General features: G+C 44.0%; 1 protein-coding gene across 20 annotated transcripts in view; it reads right to left on the reverse strand.

Annotated features, from left to right (window-relative positions):
- Positions 1-12,748, reverse strand: part of AAK1 (AP2 associated kinase 1) — a 165,965-nt gene that overhangs the window by 55,903 nt on the left and 97,314 nt on the right. For all 20 annotated transcript variants that reach the window (XM_045162274.1, XM_045162275.1, XM_045162277.1 and 17 more), the window contains exons 6-8: positions 3,528-3,649; positions 2,124-2,205; positions 1,488-1,620 (exon numbers count right to left, since the gene is read on the reverse strand). In XM_045162274.1, coding sequence (XP_045018209.1) covers positions 1,488-1,620; positions 2,124-2,205; positions 3,528-3,649 — 337 coding nt within the window. The remainder of the gene's footprint in view (positions 1-1,487; positions 1,621-2,123; positions 2,206-3,527; positions 3,650-12,748) is intronic.

Genomic DNA, 12,748 nt, shown 5'->3' on the forward strand with positions numbered 1-12,748 from the left:
GGCGGTGATGAGAACAGAGAGAATGTCATGAAAACCAGGAGAAACTTCAGAGAAAGCATTAATGCTACCACTTAGGAAATGACTGACTCTGTTTTTTTCTTGCTGGCCAGATCCAAAGAAAACGTCACATTTCAGTCATCTAGGCTCGAATGGTGACACTCCTGACAGAAACTGAAAAGCGGGGGAACCTTGTGTTGGAAGTGAAAGGGTATGCGGGGGGGAATGATGGAAATGTATGAGGGTGACAGTGGACTCTTCCAATAGTTTGTAAAGTGAAATAGATCAGAGTGTAGGAAAGATGCCATATTATACACATTCATAGAGTTGTTTTTCCTAATACAAATTTGTTGCACAAAAGTAAATAAAAAAATTTTATCAAAAAATACTACCATTCTAGCAACAAATTTGGCCATTTTTTTGCATATTTCTTTCCAAGCTCATTTATAAAGCTGCCATTTTAGCACAGATATAATGCTTTACCCCCGAAAGCAATCCAACAACCATTAAATACCATACTCCATTTCTTCAAATATTGCCCCTACTTTTGTATTAATAAACAGAAGAGATTAATTGATAAAACTAGTATAACGGAACAGGTGGTCACTTAGAAGCTAAAACTATCTTAACTTGGGTACAATACCTATACTTTTTGAGGTACTGTTTCCTTGTTTGTAAAACAGGGATAATTATATTTACTATATACAGTTTTAAGAATTAAATGAGGTACAAGTAGGCCTTCAACAAATGTCAGATGCTCCGCTCACACTGGCTTCATCTGTCTTCTCCAGTGCATCCCCATTTAGGATTTACAGTCTGTGATTGTTAAATGTAGATACTGAACGTCTTGACCAAAGTAAAAATATAATAAAAATCTGTTACTTCATCATTCCAGTACAGGGGTTTGAGTAAAGATTACTTACTCTGCCATCTGATTAATGAACATTAGTTCATATGCTTACTATGAAGATATAAAAGAGTGAGGAATCTTAAAATCTTTTAAAACATTGAGTTTAAATGCCTCTTATCGAAATCCAGTGATGAACCTAAATGACAGGAAAAAACTAGTTCCACTGAGGTATGGTCTCAATTATGAATTCACTTCAGCCAATGCATTGCCATCATTTTAATTTGAGTTGCTTCCAGTTTTGCAAAGACGAATTTCTTATCACTTGATCTGAGTCAGCTGGACTCCTTTGGTACCGGAGCTTTCACACAGACTGCAAGAGAACAGAGCAATGCTCTGCAATGCTCAAAGCCCAGTAAGGATTTCTGCTTGGGTGGCCGGCCCAGGTGGGAAACCAAGTGGCAAAAAGACTCACAACTCTAACTCAACACCGTTACATGATCTTTGAGCAACCAATCATTATCAATTGATTTCTTTATTTTTCCATCCAACTCATCACTCATGGAATCTAACCCCTTTATCTTCCATTCCATTTCTAGAGATCAGAAGTAAAAATATGAAACCAGAACCTTAAAATACTTACTAATTAGGCAGTGCATGTCTTGGGAATATCGAGAGTTATCAGGAATTGTGAAGTTTCCATCACAAATTGCCACTTGACTCTCCCCAAATGGCAAAGTGAAGTAACATAATTTATACAACAAACATCCGAGAGCCTGAAAAAATAAGAGAAGCAGAGTGCTACTAGAGGTTTATCTACCATAACTGAAAATGGGATTACTGAGAGATACTGGCACCATCCACATTTACTAGCCGATCTAAACACTAGGCATTATTAACCTGTTTGGAACTTGAATTTAGAACCCAACATCACTATTTACCTGTCTGTCATTATTTCTACCATCATTACCCAATTGTGCTTCAAAAGAGAACAAGTATTCAGCTGGTTCTGCCCTTAAGAACTAGTAACACATGTGAAGACCACCTAAGTAATGGGCAGGTGACCTGAATAACTTTCCCAGAGGTCTGAAGTCATTGTCTTTGACAGGCTTCAAGAAGCAGTGGCTGATCACCTCGAGGCAAGAATAACCCTGAGGGGTAAGTAGACAGGGATGCGGTACAGTGGCCACTCTGGCTACGGCACTGTCTGGATTAGGCTGGGGAGTTTACAGCCAAGACTACTGACATCTGAGATGCAGATAGCTTTGTTGACACCTACCCAAATGTCTGCCTTCGTCGTGATGACCTTGCCACTGTACAGGTTGACCATCTCTGGTGCGCGATAGGACAGTGTTGTGTACCTACAATCAAGAGATTCATTTTTTTGTTAAATATGTCAATGCTATAATTAAAAACCAGGGGTAGCAGAATTACTTTTTAAAGAATATATGTATCAGTACAGTCAAGTCCCCTGGGAGCACTCGGGAGAAGAGAGGACGGGACGTTAGTGCAGGTGGGATGAAGAGCTGTCCTTGGCACACACCACACCCTCGGAGTGCCGTCCTCCCACTCTAAGAGCAGGTGGACGCAGACACTAAGGCTTTAAATAAACCCTAAAAGCAACTTTCCATGGGTCCTTAAATAACAAAATTGTCTCCTATAAATCCTTATTGTCTGACACTCTATTTGGCTGGTTTGTTTTTTAAAATATACAGTAATCCCCTTAGATGCGGTTCAACACAGAGATGTGACGCTGGCTGGGACACTCAGGATAGAAAATGGGCCCTGGCTAGGCAGGAAGTGGGCCTGGAGCTGGATGGATCTTTGCTGATGGAATAGGGCTGAGACAACAGCTTTTCTCTCTTCCCTGGCTCAAGAAAAGAGAAGTAGAAGTTCATCTTCAAAGTGAGAGTTAGTGTTACCAAGCCTGCAATTTGTGCTGCTTGAGCCTCTAGAGCCCAGAGGGCTCTGTGGCTTAGATGCCCACCAGGGCCTGGGACCAGAAGCCCTCCTGCCCCAGGCTGGGTTGCCAAGGGTGAAGCAGGAAGGGATCAGGATATGGGCGCACTCTACACTGCTGATTGTTAGCAGTAACAGTCAGCGCTGCTGCCTCTGAAAAATTTAACACTCTGGACAACAGGGGAAAACAGCCCAGGTTCTTACTGGAGTAACAAATCTAACAAGCTGTTTCTCATGTAAGTCAGTGATTCAGTGTCTGTAGAGACTTTAATAGCCCTACTCACCATTAATTCCACTAAATTGCAGGTTAGCTCCTTATGAGCAGGAAAAAATATACAGCAATTTAGGGTTCAGTAAAAAGCACAATCGACTGACTGGTAATGTCACAGCTGCTGTGATCCCACTGAAAGACATCACAGTACTTCCATGGTGTGTGAACCTTTTTAAGGGCTCTGGGATAAAAATCAAAAGATCTATGTACCACAGGACCATTGATAAAGTGCTACAAAATTCCTTCGTTTTAGTCCACTGATCTATGATTGTGAATCCCCTCCCTATCCTCCACCTAAAAATCAAGCAACCCAACTGCTAATATGATGTTCTGAGATGAGGGACAACTGACTGGCACCACTGTCTTTTCACCCTGACCCTCTCAATCATAAGCTGAAAGTAAAACTGTTGATCCGATAACGGATAAAACTCCGAGAAAGGAGGAAAAGCTTACTTCTTAATCTCATCTTCTACTGCATTGACTCCTTCCGTTTGTGGATTCTGGAATTTGTTGGTAGCACTTCCAAAGTCACACAGGACATAGTGGCCTCGGTCATGCAAGAGAATATTCTCAACCTGAAAAACATTGTGCAACCGCCCATTCCAAGATATCGTTTAATACTGGTTTGAAAATTTGGTGTACATTACATACAAAGGTTTTATTTCTGATAATCTCATCAATATGCATAGGAAAGTTATTCTCCTCCAAGTATATCAACAGGGGTCATTCCAAGTGAAATAAAAAGAGATGCACAGTAACAGGGGAAAATGAGAGTGGAGAGCAGAGTGCTGAAGAGGAAATTCCACAGTGGGAAAGCAAAGAGTTCCATTTTTCTGGATTTCTAGTCACACTTCTCACCTCTGCAGAAACAGCCCTCCTACAGTACTTTCAAGACCGTATCTTTTCTCCTGCCTTTTTTTCAGTCTAGAATGCTTCCGATGATCACCAGCTCCTTACCCAGCTATCAAAATCCCATTAATCTTTCAAAAGTGAAAGGGAAACTGTTAGTTGCTCAGTCATGTTCGACTCTTTGCAACCCCAAGGACTAAAAGTCCGCCAAGCTTCTCTGTCCATGGGATTCTCCAGGCAAGAATATGAGAGTTGGTAGCAATCCCCTTCTCCAGGGGATCTTCCCAACCCAAGGATTGAACCTGGGTCTCCCACATTGCAGAGAGATTATTTACTGTCTGAACCACTCTAGTTCAAATGCCACATCTTCCTTGAAACCGTCCTCAGAAAAATGTCACCCTTTCCCTACATTCCTTCAGTACTTGGTTCTTCCTGATATCAGTGATTTCACTTAGACCTTCTAAACATATATATCAATTTGTTTACCATGGTAGGTAAGGATTTTCTGAATTAATAAATATTTGCTATATTTTAGTTATTTCTCAAAGTGATTAAAGGCGTGTGGGCAAATGCACAGTTCTCCTGTGAAAGTACCATCCTTCTATTTTTGTAGATGTATTCTCTGGGCAGTGAGTTAGGAGTTCTGGGTAGGAGGGAGCTTCCAAAGACCAGAACCTAGAGAAATTCTTAGTGTCAAAGGATTCTGCCAAAGATATAACAATTCCAAAACATGGGTACTACCGTACTCAAGATGCATTAATTTTTGGCAGAGGTGAATTGAGCTGACTGGTGTGCTGGAGGACAGACCTGGCTATGTGTGGGCAGTAAAATGGTAGCCAAAAAATCTTGTTAGGTCAGTAAGTCTGTGGCCTCCATTGTCTTTTGTCTTCAGCCTTCCAAAGACTGATCACCTTTGGAAAACAAAGGTAAGAGTAGACTAGAAGCTCCTTAAGGACAAGCACAGATATTTGTCATCTTCTCTACCAATGCCTAACATGGTGCTTGGAGTAGAAAATGTTTGTTGAATGGAATAAACTGAAAAAGAGAAATACATATGACACACTGTGTGTGTGTGAGAGAGGGAGAGGGAGAGGGAGGGAGAGAGAGAGAGAGAGAGAGAGAGAGAGAGAGAGAGAGAGAGGGAGGGAGGGAGGGAGGGAGAGAAGCTGTCGGAAATAAGACAGGAGCCACCAAATACCCAGGCCCCGACTACTAGTAGTTCTTTTAAAAATATCTTGCCAACTATGATGTCTCCTGTTTCTATACTTTCTTTTAATTTTTCTAGGATTATAGATTATAAAAATTATAGTCTGCATTTTATAAATATAATACCTAAAGTCTTTAAAAACTGACTCTACAGTTTATTATTCCTTATTCCAACTGAGTATCACTCACGATATATTATTGTGAGAGGTTTTGCCACTGTTGTTGTTGATTCGTGTTCCTCAGAATTCATCTGTGGGAAGCCTTAAGAGGCCTGAGTTTAAGGTCTATTATTCTTCTAGGAATAACGTACTTATGCACCAGGGGCACTAATAACCTACAATCACTTCACAAAATTGTAGGCGCTACAGTTTTGACCTTGGGGTTTTAGCCCTTCAGGCAGTGTGAACGATGACCATAAACTTGGGCGGATATGCTCTTGTGGTTAAGAATTCTTAGGAGAGACTTGTTCCCCAAAGACAAGACTGAATCAGGCAAATATTTCTACCATCTACAGCTTTTTATAATGCTCATCAGTTTAATCTATTTACACAAAGTGAAATAGTCAAGCTATCCTGAACGTATACTCACTTCAGGAATCTAAAATAACTCCAACAAGGCAACACTAATATTTCCAGTGGAATTTAGAGGTTTTAAAAAGAATAGCTACTATTTACTGACTGACTGTCTCATTACTTTACATGGATTATCTCATTCAATCCTTACAGTAACAATATAACAATAATCCCCATTATACAGACAGAGAAAGTGAGGCTCACTGTGATTAAGCAAGGAAGTGCACCTAGGCAATCCAACTCTAGAGAAGGACAGGTAATTGCCTTTCTGCCAGGGCAGGGGACAGAATAATTACCCAAAACCCCCCATTCCCACCCTCCTACCTGGTAGGGATGACTACACTCACCCAGTGTCCTGGCTACAAGCGTAAGGACAGGGGTTTCTTAATTCTTTAAGCTCAGAAACGCCCCTATAATAGGAATCCAGTCAATGAGGAACCAAATGTCCAAACATTAGTCAGGCTGATTTGCTCAATGTCTCCTAAGCATTTCCTACAATGACTAGTTTGTCTTTTTATTCAATTGCTCCCTCTCTGCTAGTCAACTCCTAGCCATTCTTCAAGGCCTTGCTCAAGTCATAACTCCTCAGGAAAACATTCCCTGGCCACCCTACAAAAATCTACAGAACTTGCTACGGCTAGAAAGGGTTGACAAAGTGAGACCTGGCCAAACCAAGCAATGCCCATAGGTTACTTGGCCTCTTGTCTATGGCTGTTGTTTTGCTCCAACAGCAGAGTCAAGCAGTTGAGACAGAGCCTATACAGCTGACAAGCCTCAAATATTTATTCTTTGGCCCTTTGAAGAGAAATTGCCACCTCTGGTCTTTACACAGATAAGGGACCTCTAACTCCTTTACTCACTGTCTGTCAGCAACAATCCTCCTTGTTGGCCTCTGCCACCCTACAGGGATCATGTGAAACCATGTTTCTCCCACTGGATATGAGTAGTCCCTTCCCAAATCAGATGCTATACTTCTAATCCTAGAATATACAATCTAGAAAATTGAAAAGCCAACTCATATCAAAACACAAACAAGGTCATTCTAGGGACCAAAATCTCTGTTGGGAAAGGGAAGAAAACTGAGTAGGCAAGGGACAGAATAAAGATGATGCACAATGAGGCTTTGTTTTTGTTTTCTACCCAGACCTTAAAAACTTGGTTTGTATTTCTGGTTAGTTTGACTGATAGAACTCAGGAATTATGCTACATTTAACCTGGTCCCCACCCTGCCTTCCTCCTTCCCACAAAGATACCACTGTACAGAACTATATTCATAGTAAAACCAGAAGAAATTAAGGGTGTGTTCAAAAACAGACAAGAGAACCAGAGATATCAATGGAGTGAAAGTCTGAGAAATATCAAAGAACTATCGATGTAGATGAGAAAAGTAATCCCTGCTTTGGCCACCGTGAAATTCTGTGGGGAGGATTAGGTGAGATTACGGAGGTGAAATCGCCTGGCAGCAGCCACAGCTCCGCCCCCTCGCCATCTGTCCCTGTGACCTGTGACACTAGTTAGTGACAACCTCCAAGCTCAGGCGGCTGCTGCCCTCCATCAGCAACAGCACCGTCACTAACAAAACACGTAGCACAGAGCACAATGTGTGGCAACCACACTGGACTTGGGGTTCAGAAGACCTCGGGGACTATTTTAGATGTTTGGCCTTGAATAAACCTTTAAACCTCTTTGGGCAGGTTTCTTATCTGTAAAGTAAAGCTGGTAATAATTCTATTATTGTTCTTATGAAACAAGGAAGAGAATGACCATGAAAGCACACTGCAAGTCTCCCTGGACACATGTAAGATCATTTCTTTATTAGAGAAATACATTTGAACTCCTACTACCACCTATTATGTGCCAAGCTCTTTTCTAAGTTCCACAAATAAGGCTGTGACTGGAGCTTAGGGTCCAGCTGATGATTAAAAAAAAAAAAAAGTATATTTGCCTGGTACTGATAAACATTGTGGGGAAAAAAACCCCAGCAGGTTAAATATATGTCAGTTAAGACGGATGCCACTGTAAACAGCACATTCAGGAAAGGTCACTCTGGTGAGGGGAGCCACCATGAACAATCTGGGGGATAAGCATTCTCATTAGACACCGGCCAGCAGGAAGGCACGGTGGTGAGAGCACCTGTAGGGAGACTGAAGGAGACCGAAGCAGAGACAGGCCTCTGTGGCTGGGGCAGCACCATCCTGGGGACTGGAAACTAAAAACACGGGACCGGACGCACTATGGGCTAGCACTCTCAAGAATAAGGAGACGAGATAATGCTGGGCCTTGGAGAAAGTGCAGGACGCAGGTTAAGTGGAACCAAGAACAGGAAGGCATGGGGGGATGAGAGTAATAAAATGGTGTCAGCAACTAGCAGCACTTAACATGTGGGGCCCAACCCTGCCCCACGTATTTCCTGACATTCTTCCAAGGCCTCACTGTCCCACTTGACACGTGGGAGAACGGAGTGCAGGCAGAGGTCACAAGGCTGTGGGGGCAAGATTCGGGCTCAGGCTGCCACACCTCCAGGACTGCACCCTCCCCGGCTGCACTGATGTGACAGAAAGGAGACGACAAGGGCAGGTACGACTCTGCAAGTGTGAGATGACCAGAGCCGAGAGGGATTCAATGAGGAAGGTAGACAACCAATTGGAGGATCATACACGCGATTCCGGAGGCTTCAGAGAACCTGCGTGGTGACTTTGTTTTTGGAATGCTGGTTACCTTCGCTCACAACCTCCCATCTAGAAGCTTGTTGAGCGTTTACGCTACTGACCTTATTGCAATCAGCCTGAGAGGATTATTAAAGCTGTCACTCCTGAACTCTGCTCAGAGCTTCAACTAAAATGTCTAGAAAGCCACCTCCTTCTGACCTCTTCATCTTGATATTATCCCAAACAAAACAGCATCCAGGCATTCAGTCACAGAGTTTATTACCACTAGAAATTGTGGAGCACTAGGTGAATGCAGGTTTTCCAACCTGTGATTCAAAAATAGGACAAGAATCTTCATGCTACTGTACTTCATGAGATCTAAAACCTCTTTTCTGACAGATGAGGAGACATTCATGACTTTTTCAACCTAGAATGTACTTACTAAGTCTTATTCCTTTTATCCCCCTTCTTAAATGCTTGGGCAAACGGCATGGTAAAATATAGCAAAAACTAAACAAACAGAAACCACACTGAGGGTCAAAAACCTTGGCCTTTGTTCTGGTTTGATCAATGAGTTTGCTGTGCAGGTCACAGCCTTTCTGAGCAGAGGATTCCCTGTTGGTAAAAGGAAAGCGTTGACTTATGTGACCTTCCCAGGAACATAATTCTATTATTTGCAATGAAGACCTCTGTCAGTCCTCAGAGAGACAATTTTAAAAAAGGGAGGAAATAATGAAAATGTAAAATAATGTATTTGAGGAGAAACATTCAGTAAAGACTAGAACTTCTGTTTTGGTTATTTTTCAGAACATATGCTGCTTAAGGACAGGGACTGCTGTCAGCTTATTTCCTCTCGGAATTTGAAAGAAAGACCAAAAAAAAGAAAGAAAGAAAGACCACACACGTGGTGGGCAGGGCAAGAGGGGCCTTCTCAGTTCCCCACAGGTGGCACTGGCTCAGCACCCTCGTCCACAGCTGGCCTGGTCTGTGCTCCTTCCTGTGTCCCATGGACTTATTCCCAAGGGCGCCTCCTTATCATGTGGTAACTCGGGTCACACAGAAGCAAGAGAGACCAGCCACGGGCACGTTCTCTGACCAAGAGGAGAACAAAGAACTTCTTGGCTCTGGCCACCGCTAGGACCTTGCTGGCTGGTACCAGCCATGATAGGGAGCGCAGAGCAGCTGAGGCCTTGTGACGCAATGACAGAGCCAGGGCAGCAGGAGGTCCCGGGGACTTCTCACTCCAGCCTAGCAAGCTGGCACTGCAGCAGGCAGATGTGACTGCCCGCCAAGCACACAGCAGTAGAAATCAACAGAATCTAATAAGCCAGCAAAAGCGTCCAGATGGCACCTAGATGTGGGGAGCATGGGAAAGAATTAAAAAAAAAACACACAAAAAGACAGGTAGGAGTCAATGACTAAAATCAACAGCAACAGGACTCCTCTAGACCAATCACAGGGGCCCCTGTGTACATTTTGTTTCCAAGGTCAAGGAGAAGAGGAAACAAAGTCTCCCGAACCACAAGTGGCAAACCAGTGGCATACCTGGTAGTCTTCAGTACTGACTGAACACAATTACTGTGTTCCTAGACTGGAGTGACGGGTGATGGAGGGGCAAGGGCAAGGGCCAGGGCCTAAGGCAGGCTGGGAAGACAGTGAAGCAGCCACTCACTCATGGCCCGGCCTCACCCTCAGAGCCCAGTGTGCTCCCAGGTCCTTTGCTGAGACATCTCACAGGCTGCTCAGAGCAGTGAGGAAAGAGTCTGGGCTCTGGCTGCTTGAGACCAACCACCTACTGTGTTCCCAGGCAAGATGCTGAACTCTGCCTCAGGTTCCCGTCATGGGCGACCTTCTCTGCCACCTCACAGCAGCACCACGGGGCACTAGTATGCCGGCCACACAGATATTGGGCAGGTGCTATTTATGGGTGTGAAGTGATGATCATTTAGGCCTTGTTTAGTCCAATAAATGTTGGAAAAGTGACAATGAAGGAAGACTTTGTTTAAAACGTACGAGTAGCACTCTCTAAAACAAGGCTCTGTAGCCCCCTTGGCCTCTTCCTTGCTCTCACCTCCCTGGGTGTCTGCTCAGAATTTTCTGAGCCAAGGATGTGCCTTCGCACTGATGCGCATGTTCTCCTTTAGCCCCACCCAGGCCCTAACAAGGCTGGTGCTGTTGTCTCTGCTGCACAGAAGAGGAAGCTGAGGCTCTGAGGCCAAGTGATGGGAGGAACAACCCAGGAGCCTGAGGGTCCAGGAGAACACGAGGTCAGGGAAAAGTCACAAAGGAGTCAAAGACTATAGGGAGGAGAGCAAGACGGGGATGGAAACAGGAGGAGAACAAGTCGGAGATGGAAACACGTCCTGTGCATCTGGAAATATGAAGGATGCTTATTATTCACAGAGCTTACAACTCGGTTGGTACCAGTTACACGGCTACAGAACCAGAGTTCTCATATGAAATCGAACCCCATCTGACATGGAGGGGTGGAATGGGACTCTGGAGGGACCCAAGCTCATACAGGTCACAGAAGTAGTGTTGATACAGCCAGGCCATACTTCTCCAACCCTTTTCTTGGCCCCTCATAAACTCTTCTTCAAGATAAGTGGCAGGGACAAAGATCAGGTCCTAAAATGTTGGTACTCCTGCTACTGCTAAGTTGCTTCAGTCATGTCTGACTCTGTGTGACCCCACAGACGGCAGCCCTCCAGGCTCCCCCATCCCTGGGATTCTCCAGGCAAGAATACTGGAGTGGGTTGCCATTTCCTTCTCCAATGCATGAAAGTGAAAAGTGAAAGTGAAGTCGCTCAGTCACGTCCGACTCTTAGCAACCCCATGGACTGCAGCCTACGAGGCTTCTCCGTCCATGGGATTTTCCAGGCAAGAGTACTGGAGTGGGGTGCCACTGCCTTCTCCGAAAATATTGGTACCATTGCTTATTTTGAAATATACACTAACAGGCCCAAGAATTTCACTCAATGTTAAGACAACTAGGAAAAACGTGTCATCACCTGAAACTAACACAACACTGTAAATCAAGTGTATTTAAAAAAAAAGGAGTGTCATTACATTCTTAGAGAAGTGGCCTACAGTCACTCTGGCCTGCTTTGTAACTAGCCAGGTACCAGGCCCTTACCCACCTCCTCATCTTCAAACACCTTCTTGTTCCCTCCCCTTGGCAGTCCTTAGGCCCTGCTCTCTGCCTGAAATACTCTTCAGCCTCTCTGTGACCACCCATATCCCACCAGTCTTTCAAAATTCAACATTTCCAGAAGATCCCAATCACCACTGCCAGATCTCATTATGTGACCACATACTAAGAGACTTTGTATTTCACTTCTTTAAGTTTCAGTTCCAAATATTTCACTTATATGCTCTCACCAATACTTTTACATTATGAGCATAGGGACCATGTTGTATCTGCACTGTCCCCACAGAATTATGTTTTGTATGATGTGAGGCTCACAATATTCACGGATGTATACTTGTTCTGCTCAGAAAAGGGGCTGACTGTGAGCTGAGGTGCACTGGAGAAGGCTGTCTTAGGCATTTGGAGACTTTGCACTCAATAGGACAGAAAAATAAAATAGGGCAAAAACATGAGTTAGTGTGAAGAAATTGGAAACTTGTAAGTTGCTGGCAGGATGTAAAATAGTGCAGTTCCTTTGGAAAATAGGCTGGCAGTTCCTCAGAAAGTTAGAGTATCCATTGCTATTGCTAAGTCACTTCAGTCGTGTCCGACTCTATGCGACCCCATAGACGGAAGCCCACCAGGCTTCCCCGTCCCTGGGATTCTCCAGACAAGAACACTGGAGTGGGTTGCCATTTCCTTCTCCAATGCATGAAAGTGAAAAGTGAAAGTGAAGTCGCTCAGTCATGTCGGACCCTCAGCGACCCCATGGACTGCAGCCTTCCAGGCCCCTCCATCCATGGGATTTTCCGGGCAAGAGTACTGGAGTGGGGTGCCATTGCCTTCTCTGAGAGTATCCATATGACCCAGCAATTCCTCTCCAAGGTGTGTACCCAAGAGAAACCATGCGCTCATGTGAAACCTAGTACATGAATGTTCACAACAGCTACAGCAGAAACAACTCAGATGTCCACTAACTGAGGAATTAACAAAATGTGATATGTCCGCACAATGGGATGTTGTCACAAAAAGAATGCAGTACTGATATATGCTACAATATACATGAACCTGGAAAACACTGCTTGTGAAAGAGGCCACATACCATACAAGCCCATTTAGATGAAATGTCTGGAATAAGCAACAGAAAGTAGACTGGTGGTTGGCAGGGCTAAGGGAAGAATAAGAAGTGACCCCTAATGGGTACAGGCTTTTGGGGGTGGTGGTGATGAAACTTTGATGAAGCTTTTGTGGGTGGTGGTGAGGGGAGAT

Source organism: Bubalus bubalis, chromosome 12 (assembly GCF_019923935.1).
Source record: "Bubalus bubalis isolate 160015118507 breed Murrah chromosome 12, NDDB_SH_1, whole genome shotgun sequence".
Lineage (NCBI taxonomy): Eukaryota > Metazoa > Chordata > Mammalia > Artiodactyla > Bovidae > Bubalus > Bubalus bubalis.